Here is a 26751-nt window from a genome sequence, read left to right as displayed (position 1 = left end):
ATCTCAAATTCTTTACATTATCTGTGTTATCTACTCAAAATCAAAAGTTGATTGTCAATCCTTGGAAGGCCCAGTACTCACTGTATCTGAACCCTCCAACACTGTCTGAAGAAACCCCAATGTATTTGTCTTTGTTCTTCTTTGCTTTCTTCCTCTCTTCCCGAAGTCGATCATCATCTTGAGCAAATTCAACCATTTCTTTTACCTTCTGGCGTATGTTTATACCTTGGTCTTTGCCATTTTCATCTGTACAAGTGACACAGGACAGAGATGATAGATGGAAGAGGGGGAAAAAGGAAAAATAAATCAGAGGCAGCAATGTTGCACATCAGACTAATAAGAAAACTCAAATTATGAACACAGCAGTCAGAGAAATGTCTTATGGCTACTGAAGTCCACTGCATTTGTTTAAAAGGGACCAAATATGCTTCAACACAAATTTTCATCCTTAGATAAATGATTGTTTTCAATGCATGGTGTATTTAGAAACCTATCTGAAAAGATAAACAAAGACTGCAATATAAATTGTGTTCAACACCTGAACAATTTTAACCCTTCAAAATATAACCCCTTTTCCTCAGTCTTTTTAGTACAGTTTTTGCAAGTTTAATTGCAAGAACTCAGTCTTATGGCAAAACTGAATTTTTGATAAAATTGCTTCCAGTTGGGTTGTAGTACAAGCTAAATGTGTTTCTTTCCTAGCCTTTTTCACATTCAAAACACACACTGGCCTTAGCTGCCTTTGCACTGTAAATATTATTTGGTGGGAGGAAAAAATCCCAGCTTCAAACAGATGTGTGTGTTTTGGAGCTCTAACCTTTTCTTCCCATATGATTAAAGCTATTCCTTTACGGACACCACAGGGGACCAGTCTCTAGTGCATATTTTAATATCAACCCGAACACTCATGTTGTGTTGGTTCTGTTGTTATTAGCCAGTCTTTTCTGCAAGTTCTTGTCTTCACTAATTAATACTCTAGGGTCCCACGTCTTGGATTCTGCACTCTTCACACAACTGGCAACAGTCACATTCTAATTAGACCGGGGAAGCTTCTAAGCTGGTTCAGGTGACTGACAACTCCAACTACTGTTTTAATTTGCTTATAAGATTTTTCTATTGCTCACCTACAAAGTGGTAATTTTCCAGGGATCGCAAATCATAAATGTGTTCTCTGGCACTTGTAACAACACGCTCTGATCCATTCCTTATGAGGTAAGCTAGGAGCAGCAAAGACTATAAAAATACAAAGCGCTTTATGATTGCATGAACAAAAGCTCTTATTTTTTATTTATTTTTAAAAAGCAATAGAAAAATCAAACCCAACTCCCCAAATTAGTAAGTAATAAGACTATCTCCTTTTAAATAAATGCTTACTTGACATGGGTCATATAGAAAAAACAACATTTTCCCCACATGCACCTTTGAATCTTTAGAATATCAAAACTGTATTTGTCAAATTTTAATTTATTACTAAATCACAAGTAGCTGCCTTCATCAGCTACTGCATATTCTAAAAGAGCACAAGCAATTTAAGAGAAAAAGTTAAACCTGCTAAATTAAGCAGTTTCTTTTTGCCTCTTTTGTTTGTAATTTTTCAAAGGTTTTCTTGGAAAAGTAACTCCTACTAAAATACAAGAGGCCTTCTGCAGGATATACATAACTGCACTTCAGGACAATTTTAAGCAAGCAACAAGACAAATGAATTTAAACAGCATTTAATTGCAATTTTTTACATTGAAGATTTCTATCTAGGAAAAAAACCAATGTGCTTTATCAGAAGTAGGGCCATTATCAGCTAATATTATCATTATATTTCCATCTATCCAAACCTGATAAGGAATTCCAAGCAGTCTCTATAACATTAAATAGTGTGATAGCATTAAATATTAATTAAAATTGTACTTCAGGGAAAACAATTACTATGAATACAAAACATTAAGCACCTGTGAAAAGCACAAACCATGTCTTATAATTAATTCTCTCTTGCTACAACCCTGGCATCAAGAAAAACAAAATATAAGCTAGTCTAATACATCATCAAGTCTAAAAAATTAGGTTATATTTGCATAATTCAGTGAACACTGAACACCACTTTCAGTGCAGCATGATATAATCTTAAGCAAAAAGTTTCTGTACCATGCTAATTAGTCAAAGACAAGAAAAATGCAAATTATTCAGTTCTTTTTCCAAAACAGAAGTAGGACATAAAAGCCTCATCTGATAAGATCTGCAAGAAAATTTGGTCCACTCCAAGCTACACTACAGCTTTTAGAGAACTATGAATTGGCAGAAAATTAAGATTAGTTTCCATTTTACTTCAGGTACTCTTGAATTCCTTCAGAAATATTTTCCTGACAGGAAAATAATTCATCATCTACTTCTCATAGAACACCATAACAACAAAATGTTTATTCTACTCCAATACCCGAGTATCAATGAAATGTAATTTCTCTGTATTTTTAAAGTAGCATCCCAAACATCTACAACCATATGGGTTTTTTCATACAGTATTTGAAAGACATCTTTGACTTCAGTAACACAATTATAAAGCACATATTTAGGAAAAAATATAATAGGTTATTAGTGGAGTAAGTGATACAGCAGTATCTAAACAAGATATCTGAACATTATACTGGCAACAATCATCACGTCCTTTGTGGACTGACACAAAGTCCTGACTGCTTCCAGTTCACATACACACATACATACACACCTTATAAACTCTCCTCCAGTTCTTTTTATTGTCTTTCAGCATTCGAGTCCAAAGCATGTTCATAAGTTCTGGAAACTGTTCATACATAAACGTAGCCCTAAAGAATTAAACAAAAGGAGTGGAGGAATTTTATTCTCTGTGGTTTACCACAACAGCTTGTTAAGACTCAGGGCTGACAGTAGATGGCAGACTTGATCTAAACCCATTCACATTTGATGACATTGTAAGGGAAAAAGCTATCCTCTATAGAGGAAGTAATTTATACACCAGTACTATAGAGAAAAAAAAAATCTATCCTGAAAATCTGAAGCAGTAAAAGAACATTCACTAATTCAAAAAGAAAATTATGTTTAGTATGAATACCCTAATAACCACACAACTAGTCAAACATTCAATTCATTTTAACAGAAAGAAATAATTCAAAGAAGAATTTGACATGTTTTACTCTATCTGGAAAAGTCACAAGAAAGCAGGTTGAAAATAAATGCTCCAAAAACCTCAGATATATTGAAAGAATTATGAAGCTACATAAATAAAAATCAAGACTTTAAAAAATATTTTCATTTTGTTTGACAGTTTTCAATATATAATAAGATTAGGCATTAAAAAATAGGACTTGATTTACAGCAGCAACTTTTCAGCATTATCAGTCATCATACCACAGAGCTGATTTAGTAGCAAATTTTACATTTACATCCCTTATAAAATGCACTTTTCTTTTCTTCATCACTGAGCCAAATTATCACTTACTTGGCAATCTCTCCCATGAGTTGCCCTGAAGGTCCCCATGGATCATCATTGGTTGCTTCTCGAACCTTAGACTCAATTTCTGAATAATTCATAACCACATTGGTACTGCAAAGGAAAAAAATTAACACACATGAAGATTAGCATAAAAACTGAGAAACACATGAAAACTTAATAATGACACTAGTGCATATCTCACTTAGGAGATACCTCTACAGGGTGGGAAAGAAAACATCTTCAGTGCAGAAGTTACCCTGAGGACATTATACCACACATTTAAGTTATCTTTAAGGAGGTATCAGTCTTCAAGAACACAGAGGATAAACTAGAGATTATTACATTATAGCTGGATTCAGTCCAATAAAAATGGCTTTTGGTCAAATTAAAATCCAAATCAAACCAGTAGAGTTCAGGTTGATAGCTTACCCAACTAGTTATGGCTTGCTTACAGGTTTGGATGGTGTACAGTTATTTGGTTTATAACTCAATCAGAAGTAGATTTATGTTTTTTTAAATTATGAGTGCTAGAAAAGAAACTCAGTAGTATCAGTACCAAATAGATATGAGTAAACAATTAAAAATTTTAAAAAACAGACCGAAAGTTCAAGGGATATGAGATTCACTGCAGAGTTCATGTTGTGGCCTCCATTTCTTTATGGGAAAACAGCAAAAGAAGAAAAGCTGAAGGAAACTTATAATTAAAGCAATGCATACTGTAAAGGAGCTCAACTGTCTTTACAACAGTTCACAGAAAATTGTAATTTGGAAGAAGAAAGCAATTTTCCCCATACCAGTTATATTAAAATAGTCACTGTAATTATTTTAAATTAATCTTAAATCAGTGTTCAGCTGTAAGTCCAGCAACTTCCACTAAGTCCCTAATAACTTCCTGGTATGTGTGGTGATACAACTATTTTCCTTGTATTGTAGGGTGAGCAAGCAGGCCCAAAACATCAGTCATACAGAATGTCTGAAATAAAGCTCTCAAGTTTTGCAGCACTAAAGCACACAATAATAATTAAAACATCATTAAAAGAAAACCTTGTGGCCTTTGCTTCCTTCCCATACTTCTCAGTGTATTTGAAATAACTTGGAAATTACATCCTTACACCTTTTGTATCACAAGTTTGGAAGTTTACTTAACTGTTAGGGGTACATCATACAACTGGTTTCCATAGCCAAAAAAAAAAAAAAGCCCTTTAAGATGATTGTATCCAACACAAACCACCCCATAAGGTGAGACTGACAAACTGTAGGAAAAGATCTAATGATTTTATAATTCAATTATAATTCATGCTATAAGCACCTCAAGCTTCTGTTTCTAACATTTTCTTTACCAGATATACAGATGTAAACTTACATCATCTTTGTTCTGCTTTTAAAATTTTTTCATGCATATGAGAATTAATGTCAAAGCTACAGCTCCAGCACTTTGCAGTCACACTGGTTCCCTGGTCCAAAGCAAGGAAAGGAGTGGAGCTGAATGGAAAGGTTCTGTTTGTTTTTATAATCCCTCCTTAAGTGCTTGTTTGAGATACTTGATGGGGAGTTGGGGGAAAGCATAAAATGAAGCATTGCTTTAATTTTTCAGAGCAAAGAATTTAAGACTGGAAAATGCCTTAAAAGATGCAGACTCCGTGTAAGAAAAAAAAAGTTTATTTAATGCCAGAGTTAGCTATGGGAGAACTCTAAGCACATGGCTAAAGCAGCACTGGGGATAAAAGGGGGGAAATGGATGGGAAACAAGGAAAACCAAGTAATGCTGAAAGAAAGTGCAGTTAAATCTTTCTAAAACCATCCCGCAGTGAAGTTATTGTTCTCAGCAACTAGGAGAAAGCTCTTATATAAATGCAAAGATGAGATCTAATGGCACAAAGTGTTTAAAAAAAAAAAGTCTTCAAGTTGCATTTAATTCAGAAATGAACGTAAACTTCAAGGAAAGGAAAAAAAAAGAGTTGTATAGTTTGGCATCATTCCCAGTCACTTAAAAATAACGATTTCTAAAAAGGTGGAAATACAGTTTTATTCTTCCTTTCCCATGTTTTCTATGGCCCTCGTTCCATGCCCTACCCATGATTCCTGTGACCTCTGCAACAAAAAAATAATTTATGTCCAGATGTGAAGGGAAAAAGTGACTAGCTTGATTGCCAAGACTTCCTGTGATTGATATAAATTTAATACCCGAGGACACTTTCAGACACCAGGGGGGGCTCGCTGATGAGTTTATACTGGGTGGCTTCCAGGGAATTGTGCTGGATTGCATGGACACAGCCTGCTTAGCAAACAAATGGACATAAGCCAGTCAAGACTGACAAAGTATCTTCCCAGTCAGCGTTTAAAACACCTCATTACCAGATCTGCAAGATTACTTTTTGATTTTCCCCAAATCGTTAAGTGAAACCCTGTACCAACTGGAATCTTGCAATAAGAGAGGAAGTTCATAGAAACTTTTGGACAAAAAGACATTAAACATATGAAGCACATTTTGAAAGTTACATCCAAAAAAACCAAAAAAAGCTTGACATTAACATTACAACTGTTGTATTCTTTTCTTACATTTCTCTTACATTTCATAGGGTATTCATTAAATGATACACTAGTGTCAACAGATGATTTTTGCTCTTTACTGTAATTCTTAAAATTATTTCAGCATTCTTTCTTTTTAAAAAGAACTGTTCAGAAAAGCCAAGAGAGGGCACTGTCACATCTGTGTGAAACAATAAGCGTGGTGGGTGAACAAAATGTTAATGTTTACATCTACAATTTATCACAACACTGAATGGGTACCTCAAGTCTGAGGCCGAATTCCTTCACGTGAATAAAAGGACACAGCTAGTGAAAAGCCAGTGGGTAAGAGCTCTAAATGTCTGATCACCTCCAACTGCATCAGACAATAAACAAACTTCTTATGTATAGTAAGAAGTTTTATCTGTATTTTAGGAACTATATTTTAACATATTTTGAACAAAATGGGAGTACCATCGATTAAATACCCCCCCAAACACTACTTCATTCACAATTTTGGCAATGTTTTTCAAGAGAAAACCTTTCAAAGGATTCAGCCAATTCTATATAGCTTCAGATTTTGTTCTAAATTATTACATTTTGAGATTCATAAGTTGAGAAAAGCTGTCATCTGGATCCAGGTATGCTAAAAACCCCAGATAATAGGCAGAGGGGGAAAGGAGAAGGATGTTAGGGGCAAGGGAAGATATTGCACATACCTCAACCCTTACAGTTTTAACAGTCTGGAAAGCACTTTAGCTTTCAGGCATAAGAGGATAAAAATTCTACAAGTCTTAGACTGTCCTTGGAGCACTACTCTTTCAAACACAGGAAAGAAAGATACCTTGTGGATGGCCTCTTTGAAAATAAAGCCTTACAGACTGAAGGAACACTTCACAGGGTGGCATACTTTATTTATTTAAGGTACCTTCCAAGTCCCATCTTTCCTCCCCAGCTTTACAGGTACAGAATATAAATAACTATGTTGATATAAATACACCCAAATACTAGAGAGTAATAAATATATCTACATACGATTTTAACATACTCCAGTATAAGGCTCTAATAGATATATTTTGCCTTCTTGGGCTTCTGAGCCCGAGCTTCTGACCTCACATAGCATCACATGAATCAAGACACTCAGAAGGACAATAGTAGTGAGGATAAGGTATACTCTGCTCTTATAACTACCAGTGCTTCCTTCAGGGTTTTTTCCAGAAAATACCTACAACATAAATACTGAAAGAGATAGCTTTCCTCTCTCAGACTTTAAAAAAAAAAACACCAAACAAAAAACCCCACTTTTATGCCACTCAACATTCTATTTTAAGATTAAATAATCACAACATCATGAATTGAAACGTTTTAGAGCAAAGATTTTTCATTGTTAGGACAACAAGGTGCTTTCTGTAGATTCACATGCTGTAACTGAAGTTAGGTCTATTAAAAGAGTATCGTAAAATATTACACAAATATAACTACTTCTAGTAATAGCTTCCAATTGGTGACGCTACAACCAGATTTTTTGTGCCTGGACTCACTATCCCACATCAATCACTGCTGGATCCACACTGAAAAAAATAATAACAAAAAAAATCCCCAACCCCAAATCTTTCTATATTATATCCCTTGAACCAGGAAAGCTTTGGAAACATGGGATGTGGAAACACAATTTTGAACACAGTCATCAATAGAAATCAATGGAGTCAATTTTCTCAACTAATCTCTACTCTAAACATTAACCATCAGACTCTAAGGTTAACACTCCAGTAACATTTGCTAACAGGTATTTACATACACAACCAGCAAACCTGCTAAAGAAAAGTGAAGCTGGTTTTGTTCACATGATTCAACGCTTTGCTTAGTACCTTAGATGTAGCATAAAGTACATGTAAGTAAACAGGACGATGCCCAGTCTTTCCAAAAGAACACCACACCACACAGATATTTCCACCTCATGCTTCCCAGCACCTCCTGTATCTTCCAAACTTTTCCAGTGATCAGTGTTGTTCTGTTCCCTCATCACTCTGACAATACATTCAATTGCATAAAGTCACAACTCATAAAGGAAGCTTACAGTTCATTGCTAGATTTTGGGAGCAACATTCTTTTGAAGGAGATATTCCTAGAGATAAGCGTGGGAGTAGAAAGCTCACAAAGTTTCAGATCTTCAAACGACATGTAAGCTTAGCATTTAATGTTAATGTCCAAAGAGCAGTGAAATCTTAAAACATGCAGAAACCTTTAAATAGTGTGGGCATAGGAAATCTGCAATAGAAAACACAAGTGCTGTGAGAAAAGAAGGTATTTATTCATTAGGGGTAACAATTGAATAATAAACACCTATCCATCCATACTCCCAGAATGAAACTGACTTTGAAGCTTACTAAGGAATCAGAAAGCCTAACAACCTATCAGTGATGGTTCTGAACAAACTTACAAGCCTTGTATATGCCCAAGGGCAAGAGCCAGACCACTCCATTCAAAGCACTGTAAGGATTAGGGTTGCTTTTGATGTGGGTGGTGTCACTGAGGACACAAGTACAAGTCTGGACATTAGATCCACAGAAGATTTGTGAAATGCCATGTCTAATCTTGTGAAAACTAAAATAAATAAAAGTCACAGAGAGAGTACACTACAACAGTTTCTTTATAGTGATGATAAAGGGATTGGATTGGACAGGGTAAGTCTAATTAAAAACACTTCTCAAACCTCTGGAAAGCTGCCCACTGTGCTCAGGGACTCAGCAGAAGGAATAAGAAACCTGGTTACACAGCTTAAATTTTTTTTCTCAATGTGTATTTCAAACCAATTGCAATATAATGTATACATGGGACTCCTATGTGCATAACATTGCCTTTAACTACTACTCCAAGGATATCACTGGATTATGCACCTTCTGTTTTCTTTTTTTTTAATTCTACAACTGGGAACACTAAAATACTAAAAGCTGAGATGAGAAACTTTCTACATTCTACCACTGCTAACAGCTTCCAATAAGACACCATTCCACAAATTTCTGTTTAAAGACTAAGTGCAGAAGAAAAAAAAATATTGGGTGTTAAGACATGTATGTCTGTCATACATATGGTTTGAATATTCAAACAAATAGCAACACTAAAGAAATAAATGTAAAAAAAAATTGGCCTCTTAGAGGGTCAGGGGTCTGAATGAACACAACAGAAGCTGTGCTACAGCACTATGTAGTGTGGTACCAAAGTCTTGTAAGAAACCAATGTTTTAAGCTTTTGTTATTTAGGATACCAAGAGACATTATTTTATAGTTTAAATAACTATGTTTTAGTATTATCCTTTTAATAGAAAGTCTCATATAATAATACTTTCATCTCATTGTTTCCATAATTTCTTGTCAGCATCTTTGTTTTTAAAAACACTTTTCCTCCTTCTCCTAAGATTTTCACAGTGAATAAAAGCAAAGAAAACTTTAAATTTTGTCCATGGGTGATGTTACTGACTCAGAATAAAATCTCATTGCCTCACTTGGTGACACAGCAAAGGAGATTGTTACAGTCATGGTCTCCAAAGTCCACATGGACAAAACCCAGTAAGAATAAAAAGGGACAGATTTATGCTGTACTTCTTGGATTTAAAAATTGATCAAAATTGCATCATCCAACCAGAAATGAACATAAATGGCATATGAAATATAAATTAAGAAATAAATTAATTACAGTGCAAGGAAAGTTTGTTGTAAGGAAGAACAGACAGCAGGCTCATTTATTCATCCTTCATATCTCCATCGAAACATGGCTACAGTTTTTAAGGAAGGGCACACAGATAAAAAGTGCTTCCTCCTACGAGCTTCAGCTTCAGCGTAGAGCTCTGAACAAAAGCAGAAGTTACATCTGAAGGTTGAACTATTGTTTGGCTCCAACAGTTAAAGTGCTGTCTTTGTCTTCCAACAGCTTATTTTCTCCCAACAGTTGGGCTTTCTGCTCCCTGTCAGCTGAGAAACTAGAAGTCTTCCACTGTAAGACAAGACAGGGACCCACTAGCTATTATTCATCTGATCCATGGTGTATGTTTTAGGAAAACTATCCAAAAAGAGGAGCAACAACTTATTTTCATATTTGCCAAAAATCAGTACAAGGGCTGACAACTTAAAGCAAATGAATACATGTTCTGTAGCTTTGCTTTTAAATGTTTGAAACTGCACCATATTTAGGGGTCTTTTCTTGGTTGTTTTTTTTTAATAAACAAATGCACTAGATAATTATATGAGTAAAGTGATTCAACATCTGGAGAAAAGATAAGGCAGATATGAGAAGAGTTTTTCAAATACAGAGTTATCTAGAAGACCCCCACCCACAGACAGCATGCATTTAAGATTAAGCCTTTGGAGGGAAGGCTTAATACCCCACCATTCATCTTCTACAAGTAATGTATCTGAACTATATCTAGTATCTAGATTAAAAGGTTCCTGCAAAGTAGGATTGGAAAAATATGACAAGTTTTCTGAGAAAGCAAAAAAGTTAATTTAATATTAAATGAGCAATTCTTAATTGGTGTGCAGAAGTTAGTTTCAGAGCTACTGAGTGTACACAGTAAATAATTATTTAACATGTCTGAGTACAGGACAAGTTTCCCCTACGCCCAGATGTGTGAATCTTGGCATCTATTAAATTGTTAATTAATTCCAGAAACATTTTTTCTAGTTAAAACAAATCAAATCATTTAATACTTATCCATCTGGGCATGAGATACTTTCAACAGAGCATGTGAACTGGTGAGTTAAAAGAAAAAACAAACCAAAACACTTGAGACCTTGTATGCACAGCATACAAGAAGCACCTTGGAAAAAGGCACATGGTATCTTAACTCCACCTATTTCCATTAGCATCCTTCTTTTCCAAGATCAGAGGGATTAAAGCTGATCACTGGTTCAAACTTTGTTTTAAATACTTTCTTGAAACACAAGTTAAAGAGAAAGAAGCATTTCAGCACCAGATTTTATTGCCCTGTGACAGTCCATCACTGCCTTAAAGCTCAACATGCAGATTGCTATATAGATCAAGGACAGAAAGATAAGACATCATTTATCCACTTTTTTTCCTCAAACAATATAATGAAAATTCAGGAATTTATGTACCTAATGTTACTAACAATCATTCAGTGAAAAAGATACAAATCACCTCAAAAATAAAGATGGTGCTGCTCTTCTCCTCAGTGAGCTCACACACACAACCTCAGCCAGTATTCTCTCCTTGCTTAAGATAAACTAATTAAAAAACATGTAACAAATTGAATGCATATTCATTTTGCTTCTGTCAGCCATGTCAGTTCTGTTATAAAACATCCAGCCTAGATTTAAAACCTTACAGATGAAGCATATGGATACCAGCTATGAAGCCAGCAGTCCACTTTCAGTGTTGAAACAGATGGGTACCCATCTGCTGAAATGCTGATGAAATACCTCTGGTTACACAGAAGTAACAGTGTAACATCAGCTGATACCTGACCATCCCAAGTTTCTTATTTTTAAGCCACTCAGAAGCATTTGAACTGTGACACCAGACAACTTACTACATGCACAGAAGGTCTGTAATAACACTCAGTATTCAAGTTGCAATTATGCCTTTTTCTGACCAACGAAGCCATCTTCATCCTGATACTGCAGAATCTGAAATACATTTTCAGGCTTTTCAGGTTCACAGTTTTGTAATTTATGGAGCAGATGTACAAGGCAAACTGAACAGAAAGAGATAAGCCAAGAAAAACATCCTGATGGATGCAAATGAATTACAACTTGTGGGAGGAAGGAACTATAAAGCTACTTCCTGTGCCTTATAACTTCTAATCACAAAAGACTACCAAGTAAACAAGATAACTCAAAATCCAACACATAAACACACTTTCAAAAAGGACTGTAGGAATAAAATTGAAGCACCCCAGACAACTCAAAAGCTCTCTTAGAGAACCTACTACTGCACAGTGCTTAAGTCCTTTTAAATTTTCCAAACTCTCTCAAAAATGATGCAACTGCAGCTTGCTATATTCTTACTGATTTTGTAATGGCTACACTACAGCTGAAGTAGTTTTTACAGATGTTGGGAATATGAGGCAATTAATTACATGGTAGTTTTAAAGCATATTTGTGTAAGGAACAAAACACTTCCCCTCCCAAGTTTATTTAGACTGATTTAATCTCTCCTACTGCAGATTCCCTGCATTATATAGGTGGTTAATATTTTCATAGTCTTAAATAAAACCATTACTATGGTTTACACAAACAGGTACATAGCTGCTCTAAATATTTTATTTCCTGAACAATTGTAGAGTGGCAACATCTGGTGGCAAATACCTTCTCAAACTTACTGATAATTTTGCCATGATACAATTATCAATTTTGGTTTTGTATCACCTCTACATATAGTATTTTTTCACCTAAAGCCCACACCATATTTTTATTTCCCCATTCTCTAGGGGATGTTTTAGTTCCCGACATCCACCATCTTCAGTTGGTATCCTCTAATTTTTAAAGTTGAGACTGTCTTCACTTCAAATACACAGGGATCAGACCCAGCCAACACGGGTTTAGGAAGGGCAGGTCATGCCTGACCAACCTGATCTCCTTTTATGATCAGGTGACCCGACTGGTGGATGAGGGGAAGGCTGTGGATGTGGTCTACCTGGACTTCAGCAAGGCCTTTGACACCGTCTCCCACAGCATCCTCCTGAAAAAACTATCAGCCCGTGGCTTGGACAGGAGCACCCTGTGCTGGGTTAAGAACTGGCTGGAGGGCCAGGCCCAGAGAGTGGTGGTGAATGGGGCTGCATCCAGTTGGCAGCCGGTCACTAGTGGTGTCCCCCAAGGATCAGTGTTGGGCCCGGTTCTGTTCAATATCTTCATTGATGATTTAGATGAGGGGATTGAGTCCATCATCAGCAAATTCGCAGACGACACTAAGCTGGGGGGAAGTGTCGATCAACTGGAAGGCAGGAGGGCTCTGCAGAGGGACCTGGACAGACTGGAGAGCTGGGCTGATTCCAATGGGATGAGGTTCAACACGGCCAAGTGCTGGGTCCTGCACTTTGGCCACAACAACCCCATGGGGCAGCACTACAGGCTGGGGACAGAGTGGCTGGAGAGCAGCCAGGCAGAAAGGGACTTGGGAGTCTGGATTGACAAGAAGCTGAACATGAGCCAGCAGTGTGCCCAGGTGGCCAAGAAGGCCAATGGCATCCTGGCCTGTATCAGGAACAGCGTGGCCAGCAGGTCTAAGGAAGTGATTCTGCCCCTGTACTCAGCACTGGTGAGGCCACACCTCGAGTACTGTGTCCAGTTCTGGGCCCCCCAGTTCAGGAAGGATATCTAGGTCCTGGAGCAGGTCCAAAGAAGGGCAACCAGGCTGGTGAAGGGACTCGAGCACAGACCCTATGAGGAGAGGCTGAGAGAGCTGGGGCTGTTCAGCCTGGAGAAGAGGCGGCTCAGGGGAGACCTCATCGCTGTCTACAACTCCCTGAAAGGAGGTTGTAACCGGGTGGACGTTGGTCTCTTTTGCCAGATGACTTTCAACAAGACAAGAGAGCATGGTCTTAAGTTGTGCCAGGGGGAATTTAGGTTAGATATTAGAAAGAATTTCTTTACGGAGAGAGTGATCAGCCATTGGAATGGGCTGCCCAGGGAAGTAGTGGATTCTCCATCCCTGGAGATATTTAAAAAGAGACTGGATGTGGCACTCAGTGCCATGGTCTAGCAACCGCAACGGTGGTTCAAGGGTTGGACTCGATGATCTCTGAGGTCCCTTCCAACCCAGCCAATTCTATGATTCTATGATACACATTTCCACAGTTTCATTTATAAACCTTCTGTCATCATTTTGCTTACTATACTTTATTCAAAACTACCCTTTTAAAAGCCTTGTCAAAATAGATGTTAAACTTCAGCAAGTACAATGTTTCAAAATACTTCCTTTTTATTTACAGAACGCCACAGTGGTACCTCCATAGTTTTTCAGTACTAGATTTTAAGTTACATTTTTTTAATTCAAATTTTAGCTGATATTAGTGTACAATTAATTACACCTAAACCATTGTTAGGACAAATCTTATTCATCTTAAGCTTGCAAAAAAATTTCACAAACAAGTGGAAAAAAGCTGCCTTTCAGGCAACATTTAGCATTTTGGACGGATATTTACATGCTAAAATAACAACTCTGCTTTTTAGTCAGCAAGAAAGGTGACACTGTTACTGCTCATTGCAAGTTTTCAGTCTCCCTGCACTTATCTGGTTCAGGGATTGAAGTCAATGCTTCATAGCTCCTATTCCTGTGCATTTAATTGCTTTCAAAGTTCAAAACCCTATGTTTAAACAATAGCAGTCATATAGTCAAAAAAAAAAAAAAAAGTGGAATTACAAAACCTGGATACGTCTTTCTATCTGCAAAACTGAAGATACTTTCATATGTATTTTGTAATCAGATGTCTACGTTAATTTTTGCTTAACCCCTCAGAGTGACTTTGTTACTCTGATCCTTACACTTCAGGTTTTTTTTGTTCTGTAACAACAAAAAAGGCTGCAACAATTTAAAATTTTTTTTATAGTTAACTACATCTGTTAACAAAATTGAGTCAAATTGTACTTTTTCCTTCAAGACACACCTAGAGCCACTATGTGCTTTCCATCAAGTACTGCATCTAATTTTTCCATGTGTGTGATCCACTGAGGTAACATGACTTACAAAGAAAATAAGTGTTTAACCAAGCAGGATAAAGAGAAAGAAAATTCTAATTAAACTCACACTTTTTGTAGAGTGCTTCTTACAGGAATAAAATACCAGCATAAAAATGTCAATCTTGCTAAGGACCTTCTAGACAATTACTACCTAAAACTAATACTTAAATATGTTATTTTGGGAGAGAGAGACTGAAACACTCTTCACCGTATCTTATACCTTCCATACTGTGTTGCATTTATATAACTTCAAGAGTAAAATAAAAAACTAATTTCAGGTGCTCATAATTTGTTGCATAAGCTTCCTTCTGAATAAAGTATCAAGTGCAGAGAGTATTAAAACAGCATATTAAAACACAGCTTTAATATTTTAAGTGTGTACAATAGATGAAGATATCCAAAATGCTCCCAGTCAGTGAGTATTCAGGACTGGGGCACAGTATTTTAATGTTGAGAAAGAAGCATTTAAAAGAAGAACAAGGTCTTTACCCTTCTTTCAGAATGAGAAAACAGTGGAAGTTTTCCAAGGACAAGCAAGTTGTAGTTACTCACAGCATGATGCAACAGCAAGCTTTGACACTGTGTAACTTCAACTCATTTTGTACTTCAGACTTCCTACTTTTGACAATAAAAATTGTGAGAGTGACTTCGGATGTAGAAGGAAGATAGGAAGAAAAACACAAACAAAAACCAACAAACCAATCCAAACCCCAACATTTCAGTAAAAAGAAAACTCTAACAGTAGCTATAACAATCCAAACCCTCCAGAGTGTTTAGTTATGACTTCTGTACTTAAGACAGTGTCTCCTACTCCTAAAAGAAACTCTAAGTTTTCAGAGTGACAGAAGAGCTGTGTCATTAGTGATTTATTGCTACCCCCAAAATACACCATTCCTTTGATAAACCATCCTTGCCTTTGAAGCTTTGAAAATTTTCAGTGAGCTATTTCTAACCATTCACTCATTGTTCATGTGGAAAGAGTTCACCAGAAAGCTTCATACTAGGTTTTCCTGACACCATAAAGAATATTAACAGTTTTAAGTTTACAGTAATGCAACAACACGTCAAGGAGACCTCCTGATGCTGTACATGATTGAAGTATTATTAGCTGAATAGTTACAGAAAAGCAGGAAAACTGCCTTACAGTTACTACACTGATGAATAGCACAGACCTATTCAGCATTACCACTCTGCATTCTAAATAATCCAAACCCTCCTTACTCAAAGATTTGTTTCACATGTTTGTCAACTGATTATTTCGTGTGTACAGAAGAGTGTACCTGCAATAACATGGAGTTTAACACACACACACCCACAGCATTAATGGGACTGTGCTTAATGATCCTTGCAGTTTCAGATGGACAGATTCATTGCAAGCTGAGTACCATCCAAACATTGCACTAATTCCAAATTTATTATTAAACTAAGCATTGCTCTAAACACATACTAGCTGTTCCACAAGGGAGGCATGATTACAGACTAAACAATGCAGTTGCTGAAGCTTTTTACACACAAACTGATAATTCTCTGCTACTGTATAACCACTTCAACACTACATCATATGTACCCCAATAACTTCACAAGATCTTCTACAAGAATTTTGAGAAGAATAAGCCCAAGTATAGAGCATTCCTTCAAGCCAATAGTAAGCTCCTGTTACAAGCCCTCCTCTGATCAGATCCACAGACAATGTACAGGTAAGGTTACCAGATCTATCAAGTCCCACTCTGAAAGCATTACCCTTGTTCCTTCCAGCCTGTCTGAGGGCTCTAATTTCTGCAAGCTCCTGTCCCTGCTCCTTCAGGCTCACAGCAACTGGAGTCATACAACAGCATCCCAACTGTACATAAACCATACAGGTCAAAACCACTCAAGTTTTACACCACAAGCTGCACTGTGTCCCTACCACCCATACAAGCTTTGAAGGGCTTGCTGTTTCCTTCCTTCTGCTTTCAAAACTACAGTCATGACACTGTACAGCTTCACATTTCACCTGAGATATAACAACTATTAACATCATATTACCTATGGAAGCTTGAGACGTTTCACATTGATAACAGAATCTAGAAGTAGGCTCCATGTTGCAGGTGAAGCAACTAAAAAAGAAAACATTCAACTGCTGTTTTAATAGACCCTTGTGTCCTAAAAAATGTCTTAAGACTAATGCAGAAGCTGCACTGTAGCAAAAGAGGAGGCAACAGTTTACACAAAGTTATGAAATTGCAGGCTCGTAACCAGTTGAATTCCTTCATTTATTCAAGTGTCAGTGCAATTGCTACACACTGCAGTGCATTCAGTAAGAGACAGACGCTTGAGACTACTATCTTAATCTTTGTTTTTCTGAAGTGAACAGCATTATCATTTACTGACCTTACTTCTAAACACACTGGTATTAATTTCAAAGCTGCTGTTGAAGCAAAAAACCCACAACCTCAAATATCAGTTTTCAGGCCTTTAGTTCCAGAAAAGAATCAAAATAAAAATCAGAAAATTAACACTGATATCACTACAGAGAAGCTGTTCTTCTCAAAATTAGTTCCTTACACTCTTGCTTTCTTACTATTTGAAGCTGAAAGCAAGAACTACTCCACTGTTCTATGCAGTGCTACGATACCTCCTACACTCAATAGCTCTAACACACCTGCAGTGCCTCCTTCCATATCCAACACTGAAATCCAGCCCAGAAAAGACCATTACGTCTGTCAGAAATTTAAGTATGATGCTGTCTTTGAGTAAGACTACATGGAGTTTATCTGGATACAAGAACCTTATTTCTTTACTTCACAAAACACAGCCTTTAGTGGAACACAATCAAGGCCCTTTGAACTTTTGTTTGTGTCTCCAAGAATATCTCCCTTTTTCTTGGAAGGAAGCTATTAAAAAACTAAGCCTTCCCCTGCACCTCAACTTGCTAACAAGAAATTCAGCATCTGAAAATTAAAGTTCAATCAAGACTTCACAGTCTCCCATGGACTACTTCATACTTCTTTAGTAAAGGGAACCTGTTCAGTAACATAACCTGTGTCAAAGATACTAATGTATAAAGAGCAGAGGCAAGGATGCACTGGTAAATCTGCAGAATAAGCTGTGAGCAACAGTTTACAGACACTGCTGGAGTAAGGTGGATTCCTGCTGTGCCTTCACTTTTTACCAGTACTTCTTCAGCATTTAGTGGGCCAAAAGGTGCTAATTTCTTGCTTCCATTTTGTTTTCAACTAGCTTGCATGCCTTCCACAAGTCCAATCTGTTTTAAACCAAGACAGATTTGCTTTGTAACATAAATACATCTCGTACAATGGACCTCTAAGAACAATTTTTCTATTCACCAACTGTAGGCCTTCCTCCCATTAAATCAGCCACCTCCTGAAGAAGACAGTTGTACAATCATAATAAAGTTATGCTGACAATCAGTTCTGACAATCAGCCATTTCCCCACTATTTCTTCTACAATGTCTCATTTCATGTGCTAAGTACACCATATATAATGAAAAAAACCACCAAAATAGTTCAATTGACACAAGAATTACAGATGAATTTCATGGCACATGAAACAACAATGAAGGGCTTCACAATACACTTCGTTGTCACTCATGGTATTTCCACTGGCAGACATAGCAAAGTGTGGGGTTTTTTCCCCATCTTAAATTGATTGTTAGAAAATAAAGGGCTGTTATACCTTCTCAGAGCACTTTCATTTGGTATATTCAAGTGGTTCTTCATTGCAGTATTCTGTAAAGAGCTCCTACAGATGCAAAAAGCTTTATATCAGAGAACACTCAAGGCTAGAATGGAGCTCTTGTGATCCCCATCCCACCTATACTGCTCAAGCAGGCTCATCAGGAGCTGAATGCCCAGGACTGTGTCTAGACCAGTTCTGAATATCCCCTGAGCTGGAGCTCTCAGTGTTTCTGGGAAACCTGATCCAGTATTTGACCACACTTGCAAAAAAAAAAAAAAAAGGGGTTTTCTTTGGTCCAGATGCAACCTGAGGTGCTTTAATATGTGCCCACTGCCTCTTGCCCTTTTAAGTATTTACTGTGTCTCCTGTGACTCTTTCAGTGATCAGATGCTTTAGTCTTGTTTGCCTTAAACAAGTCTTTGATTTCAGGTTGTTCTTTAAAAAGGCAAAACTGAAGTTTCTCACTAAACCACACCAGAATAATTACTACAAGGAAAAAGAAAAGTGCATCAGGAAAGCAAGCATCCCTGTTCAAAGAACACACTGGAGAAAAAATACTTGCACAGAATTTAAATCAGTTCAAATGCAGCTCCTAGAAATGGAACAATTACTTAGTTTTCAGCCTACTATACTTCAGCCACTAAATTAACAAAAAAATTGTTTGAAAAAAAATCTAATCTTTTCCCACTTCAGATTGTTCATCCTTTAATAACTCTGAATTACTATGTTTCTGCCCTGCTACAAGTATTTTTAAAAAGAAAAAGCAGTCACCATAATCCTAAATAGACTAAATTAGCTTAATACCTATTTTATTTTGCCATTCAATTTTCTATGAAGGCAGAACACAATACAGAAATCCTTCTACTACTGTATTCAACAGTTGGACAAAGTAAATTCAGTTAATAGTTAAATGCAGTGTCCTACAAGAATTCACTGCAGAGTATCCAATAAATGAGCACAAGCACTAAGAACACACCACTCAAAAGAAGTATTAAGACTTTAATGTTATATTAACATTCATTAATAATTAAGTTTTCAGATTAGTATCTCACATTGAATAAAAAGAGTAGCTCAGCAAACCATAAATGCACAAGTTCACAAACATGCATTTTTACTCCAAGCATTCTATTTGAAAATTAGTCTGGCCCATTACAAACAAATTAACTTCCAAAATGTTTACTTGTGGAGTATAGCAATGTTTCCTTGCCTTTCAAAGGTATCATTTGTTAAACTGGTTCCTCCAGGAGATCAAGTAGCTCTTCTGTCCTAAAAAGGTAACAAGAGCTGTTTCATTTTCCTCAGACCCCACTTTCTAGCTCCTGTCCACATACAATTGATAATTTCAAATTACACTGTGTATTTACAAAAAAAACCAAACCAACTCCACTGTTGTTTAATACAGAAAATATTTCTGTACTCACTAATGGTGAGATTACTGGATTTTTATGATGTGCAGCTACAGAAGTGAGTTACAATTACCATGCAATTAACAAAAACCTGACACTGGCAGTTTAAAGGCTAAGAGGCTTCACTTTCCAATTAGAGGTCTATTAGGAATAAGCTTTCAAGCTTTCTCAAGAAATGTAGTCATCTGTTTGGTAGAAAGGAGAGATAAAACACTGTGATAAAAGTATACTCATTTAGACAGTAAACACCTTTGAGAAGAGGGTTGGTTTTTTTCCCCCACCTCTCTGCATGATCATACAGAAGAATAGTTAAAATAATTAAGTACTCAAACCCAGGAATAATTAAAAAAGTGATGGTAATAATTAAGGTACCAGCTCTATTCATAGACATAAGTTACCAAAAATGTAATTTATTTTTCAGAAGCTGCATCCACCTACTGCAACCCTAAGGTTAAATTACCTAAGGTTATCAAAAGTGTTTTTCTTCTCTTTAATGTTCAAAATGGACTTGGATTAACTTCAACTCTCACAGAACACAAAACAGACACCTCCCAAATGTATATTTACATATATAAATTACATATATTACATATAATAAAATTACATCTTGAGAAGGAATACTGAACAGTCCCCAGTGTACATTAGGATGCTTCTGGACAACTTGATAGGATGAGAAAAGCAATCAGCATGAACAATATTGAGGGGAAAAAAAAAACCAAACACACCACCTTACTCCTTAACTCCCAATGGGTCTCATTATTATCACAACAGATTAGAAAAATGCCGGTCAGTCTCATTAAACAAGTTGAATATACACTAATATTGCTAATTGTATCCCAAATGAACCAGTTAATATTTATTAAGCAAGAAATCAATATTTACCTGGCTAGAACACACTACTTGGATGAGAGGAGGGAAGATTACAACAGCTCTGACGTAGCTGCCTTAAAACACAGAAATACACACTAATGATACTGAGATTTTATCACATTAGTTTAATTTTTAATGGCAAACCAAAAGCACCTACTAAAGCATCTACTAAAAGATCTTTAATCTACTTAAAATAACAGTCTACATAGAATGCCCATCTTTATATAATAACAAAAATACACCATGAGTATTCCTAATTAGCTGCACTCTTCAATTGAACTGAAAGTATCTCTCATATGAAGATCTGTCAGATCCCAAGATCAGTTCAATCCTGAACTGAATCATTCAAAGTAGCACCACACAAGATGCAACTATATTTCCATCCATGGCCCTTCTCACAAAGTTGGGATCAGAATGGAACCAGAAATATTGATGCACATCCCTCAGCACAATAGTAACATATACACAGAAAGTTTAACTCAGGAGCTTGAAGAAATGATACACAAAATAGAAGAACAGCCTTAAGAATTTCAAACTTAGAACTTTGTGATCTTTCAGAGCAGTTTTGCAGCTAACAAACAACTACCAGTGAAGTTTCAAATAATAAAGTTAGGTAAAAATCTATCCTCATCAAAACCAGGTCTCAGGTCTTGTCCTTTCAGCTACCAACACAAGAGCTTGTGTTGTATTAAGCACCTGCTTGTGCAGCACACTGCCAAACCAGTTATGAGCCCTAAAAGCCTGGGCTTTTTTTAGCTATATCAGCAAGATAGCACGAATAAATACTGACCTACACAAGAGCATAAGGAAGGCAACAACAGGGAACAGTGAGGTATAAAAAGAGACTTTTTTAAGAAGAAGAATAATCTCGGAGCTTCTCAACCTGCTTGCAAAACCACATCCTAGAAGGCTACTTCAAGGACTAAACCTGTAACTTGCCCTCCTTTGCCCCCAGCCACTTATTCCTACCCAAATACCATTCCTTTCACTATGCCAGTACAAATATTTATGCAACCATGGAGTCAATCAACTATGCCAGGGAACTGATTCAGTGGAGAATTATATTGGCAAAAACAACTGGTTAGTCAGAGACTCTCTCATTGAGCAGCAAGTATGCTACTGCCAAGAAAAGGGAGAGAGAAGTGTGCAGTCTGTGGCAGACAGAAGGTTGTGAAACCTCTTTCACCCATAGCCCACACCTACACTGACTGTGAAACTACAACCCAGTATTTCATGGGTTGTTTTCATATTTGTGGTAGTGCTCTTGGCATCTGAGACTTCAGGGCAATCAGGAGGGAAGACTCAGCCATGTGTTCTGTGGCCTCTGCTTTAACTGTCTCACTCCTCTCCCCTCCCATCTCAATGTGTGCTCTTCCTCAAAGATGTGACACAAACACTGGTGCAGCTGTGGGACAAGTGATTCTAGGGAACTATTCTAAATTAAAAACAAATAGCCTACAAAGTCCTTTGGGGAGAAAAACAAAGCAAGAGACAAAGCTTCCAACTGGATCTGTTCCTCAATCCAGTTCACTGAACAGCAACCCAAGCCACCATACTCAAAATCCACACAATGCAGGAATAAATACATAATGAATACTTTTAATAACACGTATTAAAAATAACCCTTAGAGAACCACAGCCCACACAGCTTTCTGGAAAGATGTAAACTCCTAACAGTTTCACATGACCTTATATCAACAGATGCTTGTACCTTAAAAAAATAAAGAGCACCCCTGTTAGAATCAGATCTTACTTTTCAGAGGCAAAATAGAGTGTTTTATCACAGAAGGGTTATGGTCTTATACACAATAGTTCTTTCTGAAGAGACCACTAAGCATCCTTAGAAGAAAGTTCTCTATAGCAGCTGTTTAATCCAAATGGAAGAGGTAATTAAAGCTCAGACTCCAAACTGAAAGACAACAGCAGCTGTCAATTTGTCTATAACTGGTTCTGCATGTTGGAGATGAGTCTCCCAGCTTCACATGAGACTTCTTGTTTTATGACTTGTGGACATCACAAACATCAGAATAGAACAATGATAAATTCCAGAAGTTCCAAAATGAATCATATAAATCTTAAGATCCACATATTTTTGTGCTCTAAATCTACCATCCCATGAGATAATGCTTCACTCATTCTTCAGCCTGGATCTTTGTTTTTAAAAAAGATAATAAATTTCACATAGAGAAATTCTATGTTTCGAGTTGCACCTTGAAATAGGCAAGACTGAAGAGAGAAAACAGTAGCATGTTCCATATTTGCACAATGCTTTGGAATTAATTATACCTTGCAAGTTAAATAATTATGCAAATCAGCTAATATTTCACAATACACTCTCTGGCCACACAACCAAGAGGAATTAGCACAGAACTGAGTTAAGCACCTTGATCCTTTTAACCACAGTTGCATGCAATGATGTAGGTAAGGCTCTTATCTTTGACTAGTTTCATTTACTTCCCCAGCAGAAGCCCAGTCTTTTGGCAAGGCAATGAAAAGCTACATTTCAAACATCCTTGAAGAACATAGTAGTTGTTACACATACACACATCATTTGGATTCTCTGAAAATACCTAAGGCAAACATCCCTGCTAGCCTGATGCAATGCAATACAAATGGTTGTTAGTTTCCATAGGGTGTAAAATGGTAATAATACAGTTAAAAGAGCACTGACAAAAAACACCACTTACAGGCGTGTGATGATGAAACCTTTGTGTTTAATCAAAACTACTTTATGCTAATTCTTAATAAATGCCAGCTTGTGATATTTGCCTACTTTTGATTACTCCACTGGTTGAATATTCAAACAGGAGAATAACATATCTATGTACATGAGATAACAGAATGTAATACCTTCAAAGATACTTATCACCAATGCTAAATTACATGGCCTGGAGTCTATAACCATTTTTATTCCTTAGTAAAATCAGCAATGTTTTGGAAGCTTTTAAAGGAAGGAGGAAAGCCCTAAAAAATAAGTGCTGTGACAACTGCTTGGCAGACACAGCCACACACTACTGCAAAGCCAAACAATGTGTTCAAATACAGTTTTCCTTTTGCACTATTTCTTCTCTCTCTCTCTGGTAATGAGGCAGAGGACAAGTTCTTACAAGGCTGGAGATAATCATCATCACCTTGCTTGTAAGAATCATATAAAATGCTGTTCTTAAAGCAGTTATCAGCAGGACATCTCTTAAGCAGCAACAGAAAGATAACTCATGCAGTGAGAGTTAACTGTCCGTCACATACAACAATGGAAATGTTCACTGCTCTGAGGATCTTACATATGCAAGCCAAAATAAATCTTAAATAGAAAGAAAAACTCAATGATCCTGGCACTAGAGCAAGAGTTTACAGGAAGGTCAGAAAGCAATGCACTAGTGTTAGACAATTATTTACCCTTTCGCTGGATGTATCATCAGATGGATCATTTACTGTAATACCTTCTGTTACTAAGCCAGCAAATATTAATTCATTACAGAAGAGCTGAATGGTCTGGGTGGGCAAATCCACAAACTGTCAGGAAACTGCTTGTAAACAACAATTACAGGCACATAAGAAAAAGAAAATAGTTAGGATAGGGGATTTAAAACCTCTACCTGAGTATATGCAGGATCCTGCTGGTATGTTGGCCAAATATAAGTATACTACAGGCAATAAGCAACTGGAAGCTAATTGTAAGCCATGTAATAGTAAATTACCAGTATGCATTTACTGTATTAGTAAGTATAATGCATAACAGCATGAGCTATCAGATACAATATGAGACTGGAAACCAAGTCTCCAGAGTTTAGTATGTTGCCAACTCACTGTGGCTTTGTTTACTTAACACAATTATCTTCTGTTTTCCTGATGTCAAGTCCAGAAGCCTCTATTCCTCAGCTGAAGTGCAGTGTCTTGTTCACATGCCATGCTTTAAGCTCGAAGACTCAGTGACAACTATCTCACCCACCTTAACCAATTCAAATGAACATCCTTACTCCATACAGATTTGTCACCTTCACCAAATTTTTATTTATCCTTTGACGTGTGGAAGATGCTTAATAGGAACTTTATCACATTGTCATGCATGTAGAAGACCACAAAAACTAAGAATGGCAATGAAATTTTAAAGAAAATAGTTGTAAAGTCCCAACACTGTGATACAGGCAGAAATCTAATCTCAACAGTCCAAAGGTCTTTCACTTTGCTTACTGCATATCACACATGCCCATGACAGAAACTAGTTAGCAAAAACATTAACTTCAGGTTACATCTTGTATTAAGAGAAGAATTATAGCCTTACTAAGTATATATTCACAAATGCTGTCTTCTACTTAAAGAAGAACTTTGTTTTGGTTAACAACCTACAGTAACATTTCAAGATAAAAAGAATCATCAGATTCTGCATCAATATAACTAGAGAGAATAGGAAATGATCTGATTTTTGAACTAAGCACAGAGGCATCTTTGCCTTCTTTCAAGCTAAAAATAGTTTTCATGGAATTTCTTAATATTCCTCGATTTCTTTAAAAAAAAACAAACAACATGAGGTTTTCTTTTGTAGCAATTTCACAGGGAACACAAAACACAATATATACTTGTCTAATTAAAAAAGGAAGTTACTAAGTTGCATAATACTCTAGATTTCAATAGCCAGGAATCCAAACCTGTATCTCAGGGACTGCAATACCTTTTGCCAGTTCTGTTATCACACAGGAGGGAAATACTTGGTTGCAGCTTTTGATGGTTTGATTATCAATAAAAATACCAATTAAGATCTCCAAAAATATGTATTCCCATGCAAGCTGCACCTACACAGTACTGTTGAGCCTGCAGATTCTTAGCCTCATGCAACTCACAAGCAGTTAAAAAGTTAAAACACAACACTTACCCTCAAGTTTCATTGTAACTACAGGAATGCTTGGGAACAGCATGGGGTAACCTGAGCCCCCTGCTACAGGAGCTAAAGAACAAGCTATGAAGCTCGCAGAACCCTGTCACCAGGTCAACCAGAGACATAGCTGCAAAACCCATCGTGCAGCAGAGCAGTGGGACAGCTGGTGACCAGCATACTTTCCACCTGCCAAATGTTCTTAGAGCTCACACTCCCATCAACTATCTAAAGTATGTGATGTGTACCTTTACACACTGTCACATTAAGACATTTATAAGCAGCTCAGTAGGTCAGAAATAATGGACAACTCTTGCATAAAATGCTTAAGCTACATCTTTCCCAGCCTAAGCCAGTGGTAAAACAGAACAGTCTACTACATTACTTACAGTGATTCAGAAGTGCCACCTGACTCACCAACTTTGCATCAAGCACCACCCTGGATTAGAGCCATCAGAAAACTCTGCCATTTAAACGGACTTCACTGTTACAAAGCAAACAAGTTGAACACAGAGGGCTCATTTATACAGTTCACTCCCAAATTCTTTTTTGACCTACTTGGGAAAAAGAATCCATACATGTGAACATTTAAAAAAAAGCCAAAAGCTGCCTTCTTAATATAGTTTATTTGCAATAAAATAACATGAAACAGAATTTATTCCGGGAGAAATAAGAAAATTTAGACTTATACCTCCTGAATTACAAGCTAACCAGAAACTCAACAGAATTCCACACTTGAATTTGCACACATTGCAGTACCTGAGAAGAAACTGGAGGGTGAAGTAAGTTTTGACATTTATTTTGAAACTGCAAGAACAAATACTAGGACAAGCAAATTTTACTAGGCATAGGCAAGCTTAATTAGTTATTTAAACCCCAAAGTCATTCACAATGCCCAATTAGAAACAGAGTATTACTCCTCCATCCTAACTAATCAAGGCACTTAAGATTTAAGGAAGAAAGAGTTATATCAGCAACCAAGAACAATGAGATTAACAAAAGGGACAAGACAACTAAAAAAAAATCCTGTAGAATTTTAGAACAGTCTGAACCTAAATCCCTATCACATAGCCTAAGTTTCAAACTTAACAGGACCACCATTTAGCATCAAAGATACCTGTCTTATGCACAAAAGGATGCTAATCCAAACCCCCGAGTTTCTAGAAAATGCTACAGTGCAAATAACAGATGTCTGTGAAGAGACCTTCAAATGCAAACTGACCTAGTGAACTTGGTCAATTTCTGTCACACTGCAGAAAAAAAAA

The 26751-nt window shown here is 36.8% G+C and overlaps 1 protein-coding gene across 2 annotated transcripts in view; it reads right to left on the bottom strand.

The window, feature by feature from the left end:
- The window catches only part of CLINT1 (clathrin interactor 1), a 48177-nt gene that overhangs the window by 18891 nt on the left and 2535 nt on the right, over window positions 1-26751 (bottom strand). For both annotated transcript variants that reach the window (XM_030459134.1, XM_030459135.1), the window contains exons 2-5: window positions 3464-3568; window positions 2714-2810; window positions 1125-1233; window positions 82-246 (exon numbers count right to left, since the gene is read on the bottom strand). In XM_030459134.1, the coding sequence (XP_030314994.1) occupies window positions 82-246; window positions 1125-1233; window positions 2714-2810; window positions 3464-3568 (476 nt within the window). The remainder of the gene's footprint in view (window positions 1-81; window positions 247-1124; window positions 1234-2713; window positions 2811-3463; window positions 3569-26751) is intronic.

This window comes from Calypte anna, chromosome 13 (assembly GCF_003957555.1).
Source record: "Calypte anna isolate BGI_N300 chromosome 13, bCalAnn1_v1.p, whole genome shotgun sequence".
Classification (NCBI taxonomy): Eukaryota; Metazoa; Chordata; class Aves; order Apodiformes; family Trochilidae; genus Calypte; species Calypte anna.
The sequence above is the reverse complement of the archived record's forward strand: the minus strand, read 5'-3'. Positions and strand labels throughout refer to the sequence as shown.